General features: G+C 46.7%; 1 protein-coding gene across 1 annotated transcript in view; it reads right to left on the minus strand.

Annotated features, from left to right (window-relative positions):
• Positions 1–250: 250 nt before the first annotated feature.
• Positions 251–19,751, minus strand: part of IQGAP1 (IQ motif containing GTPase activating protein 1) — a 101,554-nt gene continuing 82,053 nt past the window's right edge. The window contains exons 27-38 of the mRNA XM_039256899.1: positions 19,091–19,231; positions 18,902–18,986; positions 17,592–17,824; positions 16,861–16,993; positions 15,749–15,851; positions 15,136–15,271; positions 14,656–14,743; positions 12,023–12,235; positions 10,884–11,050; positions 8,948–9,070; positions 4,428–4,536; positions 251–2,508 (exon numbers count right to left, since the gene is read on the minus strand). Coding sequence (XP_039112830.1) covers positions 2,395–2,508; positions 4,428–4,536; positions 8,948–9,070; positions 10,884–11,050; positions 12,023–12,235; positions 14,656–14,743; positions 15,136–15,271; positions 15,749–15,851; positions 16,861–16,993; positions 17,592–17,824; positions 18,902–18,986; positions 19,091–19,231 — 1,645 coding nt within the window. The 3' untranslated portion in view covers positions 251–2,394. The remainder of the gene's footprint in view (positions 2,509–4,427; positions 4,537–8,947; positions 9,071–10,883; positions 11,051–12,022; positions 12,236–14,655; positions 14,744–15,135; positions 15,272–15,748; positions 15,852–16,860; positions 16,994–17,591; positions 17,825–18,901; positions 18,987–19,090; positions 19,232–19,751) is intronic.

Genomic DNA, 19,751 nt, shown 5'->3' on the forward strand with positions numbered 1-19,751 from the left:
AGAGGTGGTGCGTGTTCTCCCCGCCCCCACGTCGTTTCAGGTCCAGGCTACGTGAAGCAGTTATTACACCTTAAAAAGGCTAAACTCCCCTGGCAAACGCCACTTAGAGACAAGCCAGCGGTCTGACAGCTGACCTGGCTTTGCTCCCTCAGAAAGACCGAGGCAGTTTTCAATCCATTAGGTCTTGCTCCAGTCAACGCTGTTCAACAGGAACTACTAACAATGAAACTGAGAAAAATAAACACAAACATGAACAAATGACCTTTTATTTCATACAGAGATACAAAGGCAATTGTGTGCAGCAATCTGATGGGCAGTCCAAATTGTTGGAAGTATGTTCATGATAAATGTCACGACAGCCGGCGGCAGACGAGGGGGAGGAGGGACAGGGCAGAGGGCGCCACAGCTAATAAATAGAAGTAGGAAGAGCTAAAAGGTCTTCGGAGCCTGACTTGAGTTCACGCGGGGCCTTTTTGATGCTGTTGTGACCATAATTCTACACGGTCACCAGCAAAATCTCCAAGCGCCTTTTGTGCTATTTTGTGTTAGAGGTTGTCTCGAGGGCACCATCATCTTTACAAACAGTTAACACGTTGTATGTCATTACAGGAGTTGTAAACTTTGCTCATGGTCTATGGTGCGTGTGGCCTGTGAGGCCCAAAGAGCGCCTGGGATGGGCATCCTCTTAAGGGAAAAGGCTGGACACTTTGGTCCCAGGTTTTGAGGTGATGCTACTTGTAATAGCATCTGGTTTTGATCTGAGGAAAATGTCTACCAAAAAATGAGTTTCCAAAATACAGTAAGAAACAAGGTCGGGCCGGTGGAGTCTCGGGTCACGCGCTCCACACCTCACCTCTTCCCGTCTGGAGCGTGCGGGCTTGGACAACTCACATTCACACGACGGCTGACCTGACCGTGTAAACAGTCTCTTGTGAGAAACACATCTCCAGCGGCTCCTTTTGTAACAGGGACACACCGCATAATTTGTTATTAACGAAACAGGTTATTGGCTTTTAATATACATCTGTAAATTTTTTCATGTAAGTTTATTTTGTTAAACTTTAGCATGATTTCTAATGTATTTTCCTGGGTAAACAGTTTGTTATTGTTGTTGTTTAAGTACATGACTTTTTACCTAATAATAAAAGCTTCCTAAATTCAAAGTTTAGAACTCAATGGTTTCTGACTAACCCCAGAAAATGGGAGCTCGTAAGATACAGGCGCAGCGTGGGCAGCAGGACGAGAGAGAGAAATGGGAAAAAGAAGATGTTAATACCAAGTTAACATCAGTTGGTTGGTTTCATTTGGTTTTGACTCAGTCTATTTAAAGCAGAATTATCTCCCTGCAGCCCTGCAGATAAATCCTAGTGTTTTAGCTATAAGTTTTAAGAGTTCAGATATACAGATAAGCCAATTTTTAAAAAACCCCTTTCTTACAGTATTCGAAAGGCTTTTAAAGCATTATATAAATCTTCAAAATTCTGATCACCCACATTTTAAGAAATAAATCTACACTTTAATAAGGCACTCAAGATATAAAACAGTTTTGAAGACAATTACATTCTATGCTAGGGCTCATCTGTCCCCTGGCCACGGGGACAAAGGGGACGCCTTGGGGGACGGAGGGGACGGAGCCCACCTCTGCGCACCAGCGGAGACAGCGGGTGCCGCAGAGCCCTGGGAACTTGCCCGGAGAGCTGGCTTGTATCGGCGGGACCGTCCCACCCACTAGCGAGAGCGCTCCCCCAACAGCACTGCTCAAACGTAACGGTGCAATCTGAACACCGTATCTCCCCTTTGCTAGAAACGTTTCCTTTGAGCACAGAATGGTGACTTCTGTAGCTCCTGCGCATAGAGGAAAACAGACAGGAGGCCCAGGGAGCCCCCGGGTCCTTCCACCTGACCGTCGGGATGGAGACATAGAGGAACTGCACCTTTAAATGACAACCTATGAATTCTAGATGACCTGACGTGCTGGTCGCGTGCCTTACAGCATGTGTCTCACCAGTGCTGACGCTCCCACTTCCAAACAACGAGAAATCAAACCCTACCAACCCTGTTGCTGATTCGGACAGACACCAGAGCGTACGATATAGCAATGCGGGCTCGGGGACGGGAGCGACCGAGGGAGATTTTAGCGGGGCTCCCACTCTTTCCTATGTGACAGAGGAGAAGGAAGGAACGGGAGGGTCAGACTGAGCCTGAAATACAATTTCACTACGGGAAAGGGGCGGCAGGCGTCCCAGGAGAGCGGGAGGAGGGAAAACTGTGGCGCTGGGAGCACATCGGGTTGAGGCTTTGTTGGGGGCTGGCCTTTGCTTCCGCTGAGTAAAGACGGAGCCGAGGAAGGCGAGCTTCTCCGCTGGCTCCCCTGGGGCCGGCGGCAGCAACTGGTTACTTTCCGTAGAACTTTTTGTTGAGAAGGAAGATGAGGAGGTTGACATTTACTTTAGCTCTGTTAAATAATTTCATGACCGCGACGCCTTCGTACTGAAGCTGCAGCAGGTCCTGTTCGGGAAAACACGCACAGTGAGTCAGGTCTGTGGAACACGGAAGGACGCGGTGCAGGAAGGGACCCACAATGAGTGAGGAAGGACAGATGTGGAATATGGCGCGAGGAAGAAGTGCCCGCTGACGGGCCTGTCCACCGCACAACCACCCCCATAGCTCAAGGAACAGGGCACACTGGTCAACAGAATTTTCTGCTAAACTGGAGTGAAGAGGTCACGTGGTTCATATCCAAATGCACAAAACATGGAAAGAAAAAGCAGCAGGCTCATTTATCACACATGCTACTTCTTTCAGAAGTTACATTAACGTGTCTCTAAGTTTGTCTAAGCGATGGGGCGCCTGGAGAAGGTGAAGGCATTTCAGTCTACGATAAAATAAACTCATCACTGAAAACAAGATGAGGCCACCAATGTTGTCTCGATGGTACAGTCTTCATTTCTATCTCACATGAGAAAGCTTTTATATTCGGAAGGCCAAGAAGGAAAAGGACAAAATGTTTATTGTGCCTACTATGTGCTCATCATTATGTAATCACATTAGTGTGTTTTTAAGTCCTGATAAAAATCTCATAGGTGTGATTATCCCAAGTTTAAAGGTGAGGCTCAGAGATGCTCAGAGACTTGTCCAACAGTACAGAGGCGGCCGGAGTGATCTGATCTGAGGGCCAAGCCCCTGCTCTTCCCAGCACCCTCCACTGTCCACAGCAAATTTAGGAAGCCTGAGTGGTCTCACCTGTAAACTTCAGAACAGAGGTGATGAGAAAGTAAGAGTCAAAGAGCTTGGAAGGACCCGGATGATCAACCAACTCATCTTTCAGAAAAATCCTAGCAGCTCCATGAGAACCAAGGCCCTGGTGTGTCACCCGCCCCGTCACTGCCCGACCTAACACCCGGCGCCCGGTACTCGCTCCACACTTCGTGAATGTGTGCGGAGGAACGCGCTCCCTGAGGCCCGCGCAAGTCTGGTGAGGTGAAGGCAGGACAGGATCCTCTGTGTAAGAACTAGAGCACGCGCCTCCCACAACCGTTCACCGTGGCTCGGCTAACATGCCGAGGGTCTCAGCACTGAGAAGGACACAAAGACACACTGCAGGCCTGTGGGGAGCCCACATCTGCGGGGTGAGGGGTAACAGCTGACGAGTCAACAGACGCACCTCCAAAGGTTATGAAGGCGAAGGAGGAACCAGCTGGGGCTGCTGGTTGGAGGTGGGCACACATGTGAAAGCCACCCCTGCCCCCCGGAAATGACAGAGGAATAAAGGAGCGGATGCGGGGTCAGTACGTGCAGAGATGGTGCCTGCCAGGCCCACAGAGCGTGACAGTGAGTGGCAGTGTGATGACGGGCCGGAACCGGCCCGGACACACAGGCCGCAGGACTCAGGGCAGCACCCAGGAGGCCTCGCGTTGCCCAGAGCTTTTCCAATGCATAAAAACTAGAGATATTTCAAAATAAAAATTAGGTAAAATTACGTTATAAAATGATTTACTGCACCGCTCTTTCCGAATTTAAAATGGGATTCAGTTTCCAAAGATACAATTGACACACGCCTTGTCAGAAACACACATGTAAGCACCTACCTCAAATCAAAATGAGAGAAAAGATTTCAAGTTACTGAGTAGGCTTACAATTTTCTACACTTAAACAACACTTAAGCATTTTGTTCAAGGTCAAGGCATCAGTTTGATTTAGTGGCAACACAAATTGAGGCTTGAGGTAAAAGCTTTCCGGAGACGTAGGCATCTGCCGGAGCTGCCTGGAGAGTATACAGACCAGGGACAGCAGAGCACGGGGCCCCTGGGCTCCTTCCCTCCCGTATGGAGCCCAGCGCATGGCCGTCCCCACCCGGGTCCCCTGCCCCAACGAGAGCACAACTGGCTCGCCCACAGAGCTTTTGGTTCTGCGGGGCGCACACCCACCTGGTAATGTAGCATAAACGTCTCCATTTGAACGCCCATGAACTTGGCTTTCACCTCAAAGTCTCCAACTTCTTCTGTTGGACTGATTTCAAAGATAACATTTTTAAACCTGTTTAAACAGAACATCGTGAGGGTATGAGTTTTACATTCTCGGTAACAATATTCTATGAAACGCAGAAAGGAGATTGACAATCTTCAAGAGTGACGGGGGTACAGAATAAAGGTCCAAGTAGGTCCAAAAGTTCTGTGGGTGGAGGAGCGCGGGGCTGCCACTCTAAGCGCCACACGCCAGAGACCTGGGGAGAGGCAGGCAACGCCCCCGCAGCCTCGCACACCACTGAAGGGGAACCCCTGAGGAATGCCATGATGGCTGCCGAAGGCATGACGTCACAGGAATTTTCGGCCTTCCCTGTGGCCACTGCTGAAACCTAACGACAGATTACTGTCCTGGAAGGAGAGGGATGAAAGGTGTGCGTGTCAATGCAGGCGTGTTTGAGGGTTACGAGAAGAGCGTAAGGAAAAAGGGTCAGAACAAAAAGAACCGTGAGAGGAGAGGCTATAGGTATAAACGAACCAAGTGCCAGCATTTTGGAAAATCCTGAAGGTACCGCTCATTCTTAACATGTCACATGCCTGCGAATTTCATGGCACCAGAGGAAGGTAGGAGCCCATTGTTCCCTGGGTGATCAAGTGCATCAGCCCAAATTTCTAGAACTCAACTACGGAGCAAACCTGTCTACTAGGAACAGAGCTGAGAGGCATGAGTGATGCAAAACCGGCCACAAAGAAGCTGCGAGAGGGGTCACAAAGTCCACACACTAGAACACGCACATCTTACTCAACAGGAGGTCCTCCGGGGTCATTCCTTAAAGGCACTTTGTGTGATAAGTAATTTTATTTTAACCAGTTTGATTTGTTATTTGGTTTCTAAGCCTATCATAACAAATTAAAAAGGAGAAAGAGGCAAAAAAATGGATGGCATTTGAACAGTAGAAAATAATGACAAAAAGAGAAAAGAGAATAAATGTGAGACAGACTTGAAAAGTGCATAAAGTGTTCAACACAAAAAACCTCAAAAAGACCAAGATCCCCAACTGAAAAGTGACCAGAGAAAATACAAATAATAAGCCATGATTCTCACACACACACACACACACACACACACACACACACACACACACCTAGATTCTAAGAAAAGCCAAGTTTTAAAATGAGATACTAGGGGCATCTAGGTGGCTCAGTTAGTTGAGCATCTAACTCTTGATTTCAGCTCAGGTCATGATCCAGGGTTGTGGGATCGAGCACCAAGATGGGCTCTGCTAGGCGTGGAAACTGCTTGGGATTCTCTCTCTCCCTCTGCCTCTCCCCTGCGTGCACTCTCCCCCCACCTCCCAAAAAAACCCTCTATTTAAAAAAATAAAATTGAGCACCTGGGTGGTTCAGTCAGTTAAGCATCTGACTTCAGCTCAGGTCATGATCTCATGGTTTGTGGGTTCAAGCCCTGCATCAGGCTCTGTGCTGACAGCTTAGAGCCTGGAGGCCTGCTTCGAATTCTCTCTCTCTCTCTCTCTCTCTCTGTCCCTCTCCTGCTCACGCTCTGTCTGTGTCTCTCAAAACTAAATAAAATGTTTAAACAAAAATTTTAAATAAAATTAGGTATTGTCTTTTAATTTCTGAATTCAAAAACATTGAAAATTATTTTACTATTCAATAATGGCAAGAAAGTAGTAAGTATTTCCATATACATTTCTGACACTACTGCAAAATTCTATATATATTTTTTCATCTGCTATCGAAAATAGTATGGCAGTTCTTCAAAAACTTAAAAGTAGCATGTGATTGGGCATGAAGGAGGGCACCTGTTGGAATGAGCACTGGGTATTATATGGAAATCCACTTGACAATAAACAAAACAAAACAAAAAACTAGCATGTGATCCAGCAATCCTACTTTGGGGTATAAATCCAAAAGGGCTGAAAGCAGGATCCCAAAGAGATATTTATACTTCCACATTCACAGCGGATCATTCACAGTAGCCAAGAGGTGGAAGCAGCCCAAATGTTCACTGATGGACACATAATGTGGTACATCTATGTACAGTGGGATTTTATTCAGCCTTAAAAAGAAATCTGTCTCATGCTACAACATGGATGAACCATGAGGACACAGTGCTAAGTAAAATTAGCCAGTTACAAAGACAAGTGCTGTATGACTCCACTTATATGAGGTGCCTAGAGGGGTCGAATACATGAAAACAGGGAGTTGAGGGGTGGTTGTCCGGGGCTGGGGGAGAGGAAATGGGGAGCTACTATCTAATGGGTAGAGTTTTGGTCTGGTAAGATGAAAGGTTCTGGACGGCTGTTATACAGCAACGTGAATACACTTAACACTACTGAACTTGACACTTAAAAATAGTTACAATAGGGGCGACTGGGTGGCTCAGTTGGTTAAGCGTCCGACTTGAGCTCAGGTCATGATCTCACAGTTTGTGGGTTCGAGCCCCGCGTCGGGCTCTGTGCTGACAGCTCAGGGCCTGGAGCCTGCCTTGGATTCTGTACCTCCCTCTCTCTCTGACCCTCCCCTGCTCACGCTGCCTCTCACTCTCTCTCTCAGAAATAAATAAATCATTAAAAAAAAAAAAGTTACAATAGTCAAGGTTAGGTCTTGTGTTTTTTATAATAATAATAACTTAATAATTTTAATACTTTGAGCAGAAAGTCCATGTTTAGACATCTATCATAAAAAATAGAAATAAAAACCAAAGATTTACATATAAAGACACACCACAAGTGTAATAGCGTAAAAAGTAAAATCAACTTAAATGTCGTACAGGTGAATGGTTTTCAACTACAATATGGAGCATTGTGTGGCCATTTAAAAGGAGGCTTTCACCTCTGGAAAACAGCGTGGAGGTTCCTCAGGAAACTAACAACAGAACTCCCCTAGGAACCAGCAATAGCACTGCTAGGAATTTACCCAAGGGATACAGAAATGCTGATGGACAGGATCACATGTACCCCAATGTTCATAGCAGCACTCTCCACAATAGCCAAAACATGGAAAGAGCCTAAGTGTCCATCAACGGACGAATGGATCAAGAAGATGTGGTTTATCTATACCATGGAATACTACATGGCAATGAGAAACAATAAAATCTGGCCACGTGTAGCAACATGGATGGACCTTGAGGGTGTTATGCTGAGCGAAATCAGTCAGGCAGAGAAGGACAAATATCATATGTTTGCACATATAGGAGGATTAGGAGGAACTTAACTGAGGAACAAGGGGGAGAAGAAGGGGGGAAATGGTGGGGGAAAGGGAGAGAGGCAAACCATGAGAGAGTCTTGAATGCTGACAAAAACTGAGGACTGATGGATGTGGGGGGGGGGGGGGGAATGGGCATGGAGGAGGGCACTTGTGGGGATGAGCAGTGGGTGTTATGTGGAAACCAATTTGACAATAAACTGTTTGTAAAATAAATAAATAAATAAATAAATAAAGGAGGCTTTCAAAGAATGTGAAAAATTCTCAAAATGTTATGAGAAAAAATTGGATACATCACTATTTTTACAATATATGTTAAAAAAATACTAGGTAGATAAATAAGTGGATAGTTAGATAATCTTCGGTGAACAGAGGCATAGAACATGCATGCACTAATTATTTCTGTGGCTATCTGTGGCTTGTGAAATTAGAAATGCTTTTATTCTATTTCTTTATGTTTCACCAATTTCCAAAGTTCAGTAATGAATGCATATTATTTTAGGATCAAAAAACTTCAAGTTTCTTTTTAAACAAAGTTGTTGTTGTGTCAACAGACACAAAATCAGAAGGCTCAGCTGTGTAAGGTCACAGGGCCGACTGAGCAGACACTCAACAAACGCCTGCTAACGACAGCGACAGCGAGGCCAGACCCAGAAGCTTTGTGCAGCGCTGGCTGGCCCTTCCCAGGGGAGAGAATCAGGGGAAGTCCCTGACTCCTAGCCTCAGGTGGAATAACGTAATCTCCTCTTCTTGTTCTTCTTCTTTATTCTTGGTTTAGACAGAAAAGGAATACAAAATGGTTTCCTGCTCTAAAGAGGAAAACCTGGGGCGCCTAGGGGCTGTTGGTTAAGCGTCCAACTCTTGATTTCAGCTCAGGTCATGATCTCACAGTTCATGGGATTGAGCCCCGCGTTGGGCTCTGTGCTGACAGTGCGGAGCCTGCTTGAGGTCTGCCCCCACCAAAATAATAAACATTTAAAAGAAAAAAATAAGGGAAAAAAAAAAAGTTAAGATGGGGCTAACAGAAGTAGGTGTGAACACGGTTTCAGGCAAATATTCCACAACAAAGAGGAACTAATACTTTCTCTTCTGTGACAGACAAATTAACTCTGAGCATTAGGAATGCTGCACCTAAACAGATGTATAAATAAATAGAAGATATGAAAACAACTATGCAGGTAATAGAAAGAAAGGGAATTAGATGTGATAAGTGCAGAGACAAAATCAAGATAGAAAACAAAACAGTAAGTACTCACTGGTTTACTTGCAGGTCCTCAATTTCCAGAAGGACTCCTTTTTCATGTAGTCTTGCTGCTGTGTATTTCAGAGAAATCTTTTTGCTCTTCTTTCCTTTCATTTCCCTAGGCTTCTTGGAGACCCTGTAAGAAAATCACCTCATGTCACTTTCTATCAGTAACTACAAGCCTGTTGGTAATTCATGGGTAAGAGGCCAGAAAACAGACTTCCCCTACACAAGCCGAAGTAACATGGATTCTAAAATGTCAAATAAGTGTTAGGATTAGCCCGAGTAATATTTCTGCAGAACAGAAACAGGTGAAACATCACTAAACTGCTTTGGCCTTCAATTTATTTGTATTTGAAAACCCATGTGAATTTGACAGTCTGTGTCATCTCTCTGGGTCCTTCTCAACACCCCCGTGCCTATAAGTGTGCAGGGTACTAACGCTTCCTGAAGGAACTGTACTGGCCCTTAGCTGTGCAGGGAAAAAAGTATCTCAGAATAAGTAACTAAAAAAAATTTTAAGCCAGTGTAGCAAACACACAGGAGTGGGGACAAGGAACAAGAAACAGACTTTAGGAGGCTATTGGGACAATCAAGATACGTGATTTTCAAAAGTAAGCGAGGGAAGAATAGAGACCCACGTGAGGACCAGGGATCTGGGGGTCCCAAAGGAAGGTTCTCAAGAAACGGGCAGGAATGCTGGCACAGGAGTAACTGCTATGGGAGGAACTGCAACACGTAGAGAAATTACAACTGTATGATATTTATCTTCAAAAATATCCTTGCATTTGCAAAGTAACCTATGTACAAGAGGTTATCTGGTGCAGAATTTTTTAAGTAACTGGAAACAACATAAATGTCTATTATTAGAGAATTGATTGTTACATCCATCTATGCAACGGAACACCACACAGCCATTAAACAGAAAACGAGGCCCTAACTCGCCTAGAAACAATGACGACCCTGCGGGAATGAGCACATCTAGTGCCTAGATATTGGCCTCTACACACGGTTCCTCATTAGAAGGAATCAGGAATGCCTGAAGAAATAGCAAATTCCAAGCCTGGGGGGAGAAAGCAGAAGTTGCCCCAGGAACACCTTGTGCCTAGACCAAGTCAGTAAGTGCTTGAAGAATGAGGGGACACACCAAAAGGTCACAGGAGCCAGTGCCGCAAGCTGGGTCGGGTGGGTCTGATCTTTATGCTGGCACATCAGCCCTGCCTCACCTCAGCATTCTAGGGAGGGAAAGACAGAGACAGCTAGAGAGCAGGTAGAAGAGCAAGCAAGCCAGGGAAGGGAGGCTGGTGCGGCAAAATGTTTAAAACAGGTAAATCTGGGTGAAGGGTGTATGGGTGTCTATTGTTCTGTTCACTCAACCTTTCTGAGGTTCAAAAATTCTTACACTGAAGAGTGAGAGGTGGAAAGGAAAGCAGCCCTACAAATAGAACTTACCACCTCACACCTCTGAGTTCTCAGTTTCCCTCCCTACAGAATGGGTGTACCGCTGGCTGCAGCCGCACCAGGAAGGCTGCATCAGACCCTCTTTGGCAGCTGGGAAAAAGCTGGTGTCTGGGATCCTGTCCCCAAGAGGTGTAAAAGAGAGACAAGAGGATCAAAATGTCCAGTATATTCCTGAAGTGATCTTAAGGGACATCCAGGTTTGGGGAGCACTAACTAACCTCCTTCCATGATTCTTTGATCTCTAGGCCCGCGAGGATATTTTGGAACAAGGGATGCTCACAAATAAGTATCCCTGAAATACCCGCTATGTTATTTACTTACAACATACAACAACAAACGGATCTAGGAAGTCATGCAAACAATTAGAAACAAGATAAAGTACGAGAGCAATAAACAGACCCAGCGTGTTTTAAGTAAAAACTTCCAAGGTCACCTGAGATGCCTCTCCTTCCTTTCCCCCGGACGTTCTTCTCACAAAACATACTCACTTGCCCTTGCTGGCCAAGTTATCCAGGCAGGTTTTGATATAGCTTTTGTAGTAATCCACCTGCTCTCCATAGAAAGTGGCTTTCGAGTTCAGGGCAGCGTATGTTTGCTGTAGTTTCACCAGCTCGGCCTTCCTCCTTTGTCGGTACCTCCGCTGGTTCCGAATATCCTAAGACACAGTGGTTAAAGTCAGGAAGATAATGATCAGTGTCACGTGCTTCTTGAATCATCCACACTAGTGCTTCACTCCACTTGGCATGACCACACCTTAACAGGAAGCAACTGATGTTCAAAAATTAGCAAAGACATTCAGATCTTGTCAAGTTTTCCTCCTGTACTCAGAGGTATAGAAATGTGTTAACGTTTGTTTTTAGGTTTATTCATTTTGAGAGATAGAGGGAGAGAGAATGTGCATGTGTGTGTGAGCAGGGGAGGGCAGAGAGCGAGAAGGAGAGAGAGATTCCCAAGCAGACTCCTCACTGTTAGTAGCACGGAGCCCGATGCGGGGCTCAAACTCATGAACTGCAAGGTCATGACCTGAGCTGAAATCAAGAGTTGGACACTTTACCGACTGAGCCACACAGGTGCCCCCGGAAATGTGTTACTTTTATAGACTTCCATGTTGTTAAAATTCACCTGTGAAGCTGATTTAAACCCCTTAAGTACATTGTCAGGAGAGGGAAGAAAAGATAACTTTACCGTATCAGTGATCAAGCTCCCCGATGTGCATGGTATTTCTATTGTGGGCCGGCAGCGAACACCTACCCTCTGAGCCTGCACGAGTGCCCCTTACTTGTGAAGATTCACACGCAACAACAACTGCATGACCAACTTGATGTGAATTTATGTTTCACAGGAAGCATTAAAAAGACCTAGAGGAGTTCTTTAAGACCAAAGACAAACTAACACACAGGCAGCTCTAACTGGAGCCTTCTCCCTGCTGATTTGGGCCATGGAGTAAGTCCTCAAAGGGCAGGCGAGGTCCTCATGTTGGAAAACGCAGAACAGATTCCCCAGAGGAGAGGACACAAATCTGCCAGTGCCCTGAAGGCATGCTGTCACGTGAAGAGCTACTGTCACCTCACAAGCCCCAAGACGGCTCTATCCACGGCCAGGCCACCAGTGCCCCCATGAGCCGTACCCTGGCAATGTCGTTGATCAGCTCCTGGTATCTGTTCTTCGGGTCCACCGTCCCGAGCTCCGTTAGCTTCTTCAGGCCTGACTGGATCTTCTCCTTCTTTTCCTGAAGAGTGAGGTTGCTGTCTTCCTTCACGAACTGTGACTTTTTCATCTTGTCAGGAGTCTTGGCGTCACGAATGGCACGTCTCTGCATGGCCCTCTGATGTTCTGCTTCCTATAGAGACAGAGAAGAGACAGAAGTTGCTGGCATGTTTACCACACCCAAACTTGAATTTACAGTGTATCCACGCCTGAGCTTACACAGCTCTGAGACTCCATTCTGGAAAGAGAGGGAACAAACTTGCCCTGTGCCAACAGGCAGGGAACCCGCACAGAGCGCGTCCACAAGAGATCACGCCGAGGCAGTCACATGGCCTCGTAGCGCTTCTTCCCTGGATCCTGACATGTGGTTAGGAGACGGGGCTCCAAGTGGCTCCAAGATCCCTCATTTTTCCCCCATGTCACATTTTGAGACATGGAAGCCATTTAATTTCACTTGAAACACAGCTTCATTCACTGGTGAATGTTAAAAGCACACCAACGCAACACCAGAGCTCTGTAAATTCTTCTTGCCACCCGGTCGAGGCTGGATCATGCTGAAGGCTTCCCTTTGCTTTCAAGCACGCTGCAGATGCCAGGATCTAGAGAGGTCCTTCCGATGATTCTTCTTTCCCAGCTGACATCCAGTGTTTGCCCATTCTGTCCCTGCCTGACGTGGCCCGCACTGCTGGCCCACTGTCTTGGCGCCTTCCTCCTCTAGATTCTTGCAGTGTGGCTTCTGCATCTCTGCCCTTATGGCCAATCACCACCCCTCCCCCAAATCCAGTGCCTTTTCCTGGCTCTCACCTTGCTTGTACCCTCTGCGTTTTTTCCCTTGCCCCTGGCACGGGTTTGCTACCTCCGAGTGACCCGTGGTAGTTTCTCTGCAACTGTTCATTCTCAATACTTCAGCGACCATCTCTGTGCTACGGATCCCACATCTTCGTGGCTAAGGTGCTGGTGCTACATTATGAACTGCTTTTCTCAGGATGCCCACATTTGGAATGGCTTGTAATTCCTCTCAAACTGGAGTGATTCCCTCTCCTATGCCCTTTTTAGCTATGTCCAGACCACCCCGCACCACACGATGTGAAGAACATAGGCCCTGGCATCAGACAAAACCTGATCCAAGACTGCATCAGACAAAACCTGATCCACTGCAGGCAGAGGATCTTAGGCAAATTATGTGACCTCTAAGGCTCTTAGCCTCCTCTTCTGTAAGATGAGGCTGAAAAGACTCACCTACAAGGACAGGGGGCGGAGCAAATGAAAGAACACAGGTGAAACCACCAAACTACCAGTAGGCTCTCAGTGAAGGCTGCTTCCGCCTTCCCTACCCCAAACTTCCCTCCAGGTTAAACAAGGCGCAGGTATTGGTTATGATTCTTTTCTTGCCCCCCAAATACAGCTAATCAGTCATCAATCATAGAATTGAAAAGCCAAGAATTCATTAAAAACAGTGGTTTTCAAACAGTCCTAGTGCAGCCTTAAGGGATTCCCACAGGAATGGGCCCCATTCCTGGTGCTCACAGAGTAGCCTCAATATTTCCTGCTTTATATTTGGGCTTCTGAGTCAACTGTTGTTTATCAAGAAGGATTCCTATGCTCAAAATCTGAAACAAATGGCTTGACATACTTTTTACATTTTACAAATGCAAATGAGGGGTCTTAACACGAAGCGCCCCATCTGTCCCTTCCCACTGCCGAGCACCCCCCAACCAACGGGGCCTGGAACTCCACCCCCCGCTTAGATTACTCAAGCACTGCCTGCTCGGCTAGCTCTGCCTAACTGATCAGTACTAAACGGCTCCAGGGTGGCAACATCGCTCTGCTCATGTGTCCCTAGTGCCAACCAGGGGCTCCACGGTGTGTCCCCATGCCTTACTCCTCACCCTCACCCTCACCCACACCTTCATTCTAGAGAAGTCGGTCTGGTCACATCACGTCCACCAGGTCACACTGTGCCTCTGTCTGTGTGGACTCCCCTTGCTCAAGATGCCTCTTATTGCACTTGCCACCCGATGCCAGCCACGCCCCCGAGGGCAGCTCAAGTCCCACTCCTTCCTCGTGGCTTGCTCCTCACTGGCCACTTTCCTCAATTTCTGGCATTTTTAGTCATTGCCTAAGTCCACTGTTAATAATTTTCTAATTATTTCAGGTATATACACCATAGTTCCCCAAGCAGATCATGAGTTCACTGAGTTTAAGAGCCACATTCTGCACTTTCCTTTTATCTACCAAGGCACTTGCCAGAATTCTAATGACAGAACGTTCCCTTGATTACCAGATAGACTCACCGATTCAGCCTCAGTTAATTAAATTAAAATGCAAAGCCACACACACAGGCCATGAGCCTTACGCCCTAAGAGCATCTGTGTGGCAGTGCAGGGGTCAACACCCTTCTTGGCAGGCCCGCATCACCACCCTCCAGTACAGCCCCAGGTTACCAGTTCCTGGCTCTCCCCTCTCCCCACGCCCCTCCCTCCACCCTGGCACGCGCCCATCACGGGAGCATCCGTGTGCCTTGCTGTCGTATGTGAAACCCATAAGTTTTACCTGTTCAGCGGTGGCTGGTGTTTCTAGGATTTCAGTTAAGGTCTCGCCTGGCTGGAACCGGATGACATCCACAATTAAACGTTTCGTGCTGGAAGGAGATGGGGCAAGTGATGAAACATCACCAGATGTCCCACTTCCTCTCGAATGGCCCTAAGTGGCGGCAGCGCACACACCACCTCACAGAGGTCCCACTGGGCCGCTGTGAACACAAGGCACCGAGGCCTCAGACTTATCTTATGTGACAACGATGGCGTGGGCACCAGGGTCAGGATTTCTAAGGTGTAAATTTCACTTCCGCGTCTTATTTAGCAAATGAGGCAGGTAAGGCCTGTGCCACATACAATGGACAAGGTGAACAGAATTACGACAGGCTTACAATGCCAAGATGATGGTTTCCGGTACGAGCAAGTGGACGTGTTTGCCAAGGCCAAGGCACCACTGCACCATATTCACCTCATTCCTCTCACTTCCTGCACTCACTTTAGGAGGATAGTCCGCGCGTCCATTTCTGCGTTCTCATCCCCAGGCACATCAAACTTGTTGGTCAGTGTAAGAGACACTTCTGTCTTGGCCAGCGCCTCCTTATTGGGGTCATTTAAATTGCCAGCGCTCTCTCCTATAGTTTTGGGGGGATACAGAGGATCAGTATAACAAAGGAGGAGATACTAGAGAGGAGACATTAATACAAAGAAAAGATAATTTGGGTTGAAGGAGATACTTGACTAAGCCAACACGTACACTGTGGCAAGGATACCTATTACTGAAAAGTAAAAGGAAATATATGCTAAGTGATAAAAGCAAAGGATTCATAATAAAATAATTTCATACATATTTGACAAATCATTACAGTAATTATGATAATTCCCTCTCAAAATATTCTGCTCATTTCCTTTATAGGACTTATAATTATAGGGTTATGTGTCTAATATATACATTTAAAACTCTTTCTTCCACTAGACAGGGATGGATCAGATCTGTTTCTTCCCTAACGTACCTTTGGAGCAGGAACAGTACAGAAACGGACGAGGTGGCAATTTCAGCACCCCTCCGTCATCTTCCCTGTCGCCTTCTGAACAGTTACGTCAGAACTTACCTATCAGGGACTCGATGGTGGGCACCTCGCCCAGGTCATCCAGCAGCTCATGGATCGGGTCGTTGTGCTCCGGAGCAATGGCGTCCTGATGGTCTAGCAGGAGCTGCGCGGAACACCCAGGAGTCAAGTCCATTTACGACAACAGCCCATCAGCCTCAGCCCTCAGCCCCACTGACAATGCCTAACAGCACAGAAGTGGTCAGGTAACAAAGCTCCTACGTTTAAAGAACTGACAGGCCAACCCTCAGCAAACTAACCCAAGTAAACAATGCAATATACAAAGAGCATCACACCGGCCTCTGCTGAATGACTTCTGGTATAATCCATGGAAAGGAAACACTGGCACTCACTTTACCTTGTGGGTAGAAGGGATTTAAATGTTCCCTGCACAGGAAGAGAATAACAACCCCAGAGACTTTAATATCCAAAGTCATCAGTGTACCCTCCAACCATTCATACTCTTACTGTAAGTGTCTAGTAGACAGGATCTCTTAATTCAGAGAAAAGGGCATCGGGTCAATGTCATGATCTTAGGGGCACTCAAGCAAAGCCTTGAAGATGCTATTACCCTCGGGCATGTCTGCAGGGATGATATCACCTGAAATTTCCTTTACATTTTATATATTTCCTCATTTCCTGTTCTATACACCCTCAAAGAGGAAAGAAATTAATTATAAAAATCTGGGGGGATAAAAGGGGCACCCAAGGGACACAGAGGAAAAAGTGGGTATTTTACATGTTAGAGAAGTAACACAGAGGGCCAGGACAAACCAAAGGGACAGTATAAACAGGTTTTTATCAGGTCCCTAGATCAGTGGTCAGATTCAGGAGTCCACCAGTGGGGACTCTGCTACAGCGGGCCTGCAGTGGGGACCAGGAACTTCATTTGTGACCATTAGCCCAGATGGCTCTGATGCAGGGGGTCTGGGGGCCACCTTGAGACGCTTAGTAGATACAGTTAATATACAAATAAAGAGAAACAAGGCAGATGTACAGTCAGTAAGATCAAAGGAAGGCGAGCTATACGGCTCTCCAGAGATGGTAAACAGCAGCTAGGGCAGACAATTAGGGACAGGGCGATGAGATTAAGTCATTAAAGAAGAAAGACTTACAGTGTGGGTGTTGATGATTTCACCAATGGAGATGTAGATCACTGGTTTGGTGAGGGTGACTAAATCAGAATATTCGTCCACGTTAAACTTATCCTGAAGCTCTGGGACGTCACAAGCAGTTTGGAAAAACCGTCTGAAAGTAAACACCAGAAGCAGACCTGAGTGACGCATCCATGAGGAGCTGGTGAGAGGACATCTCACAAACCCCTACAACAACGAGTTCAAAGAGGAGCCAGTCAAGGCCGCTGACTGTACAGAAGCTCCCACGTGTCTGCTCTGCCTCACAGCCTTAGGGGTGGGTGCTTCTAACAACTTCTCCCTCCACCCAATTTTAATTCCATCCACAAGAATGGCTCAACTGTAATTTAAAAGTTTGAAAACACCCAGGTCATTAGGCAAACCAATTTTATCTCTAAGGCAATGCCCTGAACTCACAACTGGTTGTTTGAGAAATATTAAAAGCACTCCCCAATTCTTCTCCGATGACAAAGGAACCCGAGCCTAACGAGGAGCTGCTGCTGTTAGCTTAAGTGCAGTCTATTTCACTGGCACACATTTAACGGCTCAAAATCCTCTTCATCACCTCCAGGGGCTCTGGGCACATCAAACGTGTAGTCCTCGATATAGCAGAGCCCCAGGGCAGCTCTGCTCTAGTGTTTAATCTTGTCCTGACTCTCAGAGATAGAAACATGCCCACAGGACCTTTCAAATACCCTGTTCATTTCCCCTACCTGAATTTCTGGTAGGACTGGGAGAGATACTCATTAATGATGCTTAAGTGAGCATTATCTCCCAGAAACATCTTATTGGAAGCCGCGTGCTGCAGCATCTTTGCAATGGAGCCAAGATTCCGGCGTTGGTCTGTGGTGAGCTGGCCTCCCGCCGACAGGTCAATGATGTCAAAGGCATCGGGAGCAACAATGGCCGGATTCATGTAGCGATAGTAAAGCAAGTTACCAATAATCTGGGAACAGAGAAAGAAGAAAGACAGTGTTAAAAACCACTCCTCCTCGTAAGCCACAGATGATTTTGTTAGCAAAGAAAACCAGAAAAGGCAGTCCTGTGAGGAAAAATAAACACTATGCACACACACATGCATGCATGCACACGCCCTTTCTCTCAAGGTCCGAACTAAAAGAACCGAACATCCCTTGGTTGGATGCAGAGCAACAGAAAAGAAGAACAGAACTGACAACAGTACAATGGAAGAGCAGCCTCGGAAGGGGAAACGACAGGCTAAGGATAGATGCTAAGGGATGTAGGGCATCCTTGGTTCACATATCACGGCAGCAAACAGGCTGCTGCACCCACGTGCGCTACTTATATCACATAGCTGGGCTTTCATTCTGAGAAACGGACAAACAGAGCTAACGACCCAGTTAGCACAGTGCCATCTGCCCAACCCCACGAGCCTCATGCTGCAGACTTCGATGGTGGACAAGTTCATGCCTCTGAAATTAAAGTCACTCAACACACATCTCCTGCACAGAAGAATTCAAGGACAGTCACAGCACTTCCCCTGGAGTTTCATTCAAAGAAAAAAAATTTTAATTCACCTGAATAGAAAGTCTAGAATCGAGGCCTCATTGTAGGAAAGCACAGAACTAGGAGAGAGAAGAAAAAAGTGTTCAGATTAAGGGGGGGGAAAAAAAAGGAAGGAGCACAGCCAAGTATGAAAGAGTTATCAGTTCAGCCTTAGCAGAAACCATGGCGCCTGCTGCCATTCACCCAGCCACCAGCAGAGGGAGCAACTCTTCAGCGAAAAGACAGGACTTGGAGAAACTGATCTCAAGACAGGAAAAGTCCACCTTGTTTACTTGTTTGAGGTCTGTGTGCCAAACAGTAAAGAAACTTTACAGGTAGTAAGAGAGGTGTCATTTGCTATTTACAATTACTTTCAAGAGCTCACAACCAATGGCAAGCTACTGCCAGAAACTATGCTTGCACACTTACTGAAGGTCTAAGGTCGGCCTTGTTTTCTAACTTTCACGTCAAAGGATGGCTTGCAGGGCACGGACGGTGCCGGCGTGCAGACTCTTACCTTCAGCAGCTCATCCTCACCGGCATCAGGGAACTTCTCGTGTAACGAGTCCTTCAGCACTTTAGCGATGAAGCGCATCCCGTAACTGTGGGATGGACACAAACTCAATGAGAGCAGCTGGGGAGCAGAAGGGCAGTCAGTGACTAGTGACACGGGGCTCTGTCCGGGGTCACGACTGATGGCACTCACGGGATTTTGTCCACAGAGCTAATGATGGCCGAGAGGAACTTGTCCGTCACCGCCCTCATGTTCCTGATGGAGTTGTCTAGCCGCGTCTTGACCTCTTCGTGAGCCAAAGCCTGCTCAGGGGTCACGTCATAGGGTAGTTTGCTAGGAAAGCAAAAATCCCCGTGTGTTAGACCAATAGCCAGAAACAGCATGAGTCACCGCTGCGTCTTTCGTAGACAGAGAGACCCAGAGAGATGAGGTTAAGTTGCTCATGCTCGTAGAGAAGAAGAATAGGGGGCCAGAATCTGAACCCAGGTCCTAGCTGTGAACTGACCACCTAGAACTATGTGCCATGCGCTATGATAGACCCTTAGGGTGAAAGGAGTATGAGACACGACAGCTTCCCGAGTCTCTTCGTTTGGTGGGAGAGACACACAAGCAGGAAGGAAAATGGGAGAAAAACTTTCTTTCAGGAAAGAAGATCAAATGCAAAGCAAAGGCAGAGAAGGAGAAATGAGAAGGTAAAGAGGGTCCAGGTTGTGGAGGGCCCTCTGCATAATATACATAATAAAATACTAAGAGGTCTGGAATTTTCCTAGAAACCACAGAGGGCCACTAAAAGATACGCGATCTGAATTTGAGGAAGATTTCTCTGGCCCACCATGAAGAATTAATTAATGAT

Source organism: Hyaena hyaena, unplaced genomic scaffold (genome assembly GCF_003009895.1).
Source record: "Hyaena hyaena isolate Hyena2069 unplaced genomic scaffold, ASM300989v1 scaffold_13, whole genome shotgun sequence".
NCBI lineage: Eukaryota > Metazoa > Chordata > Mammalia > Carnivora > Hyaenidae > Hyaena > Hyaena hyaena.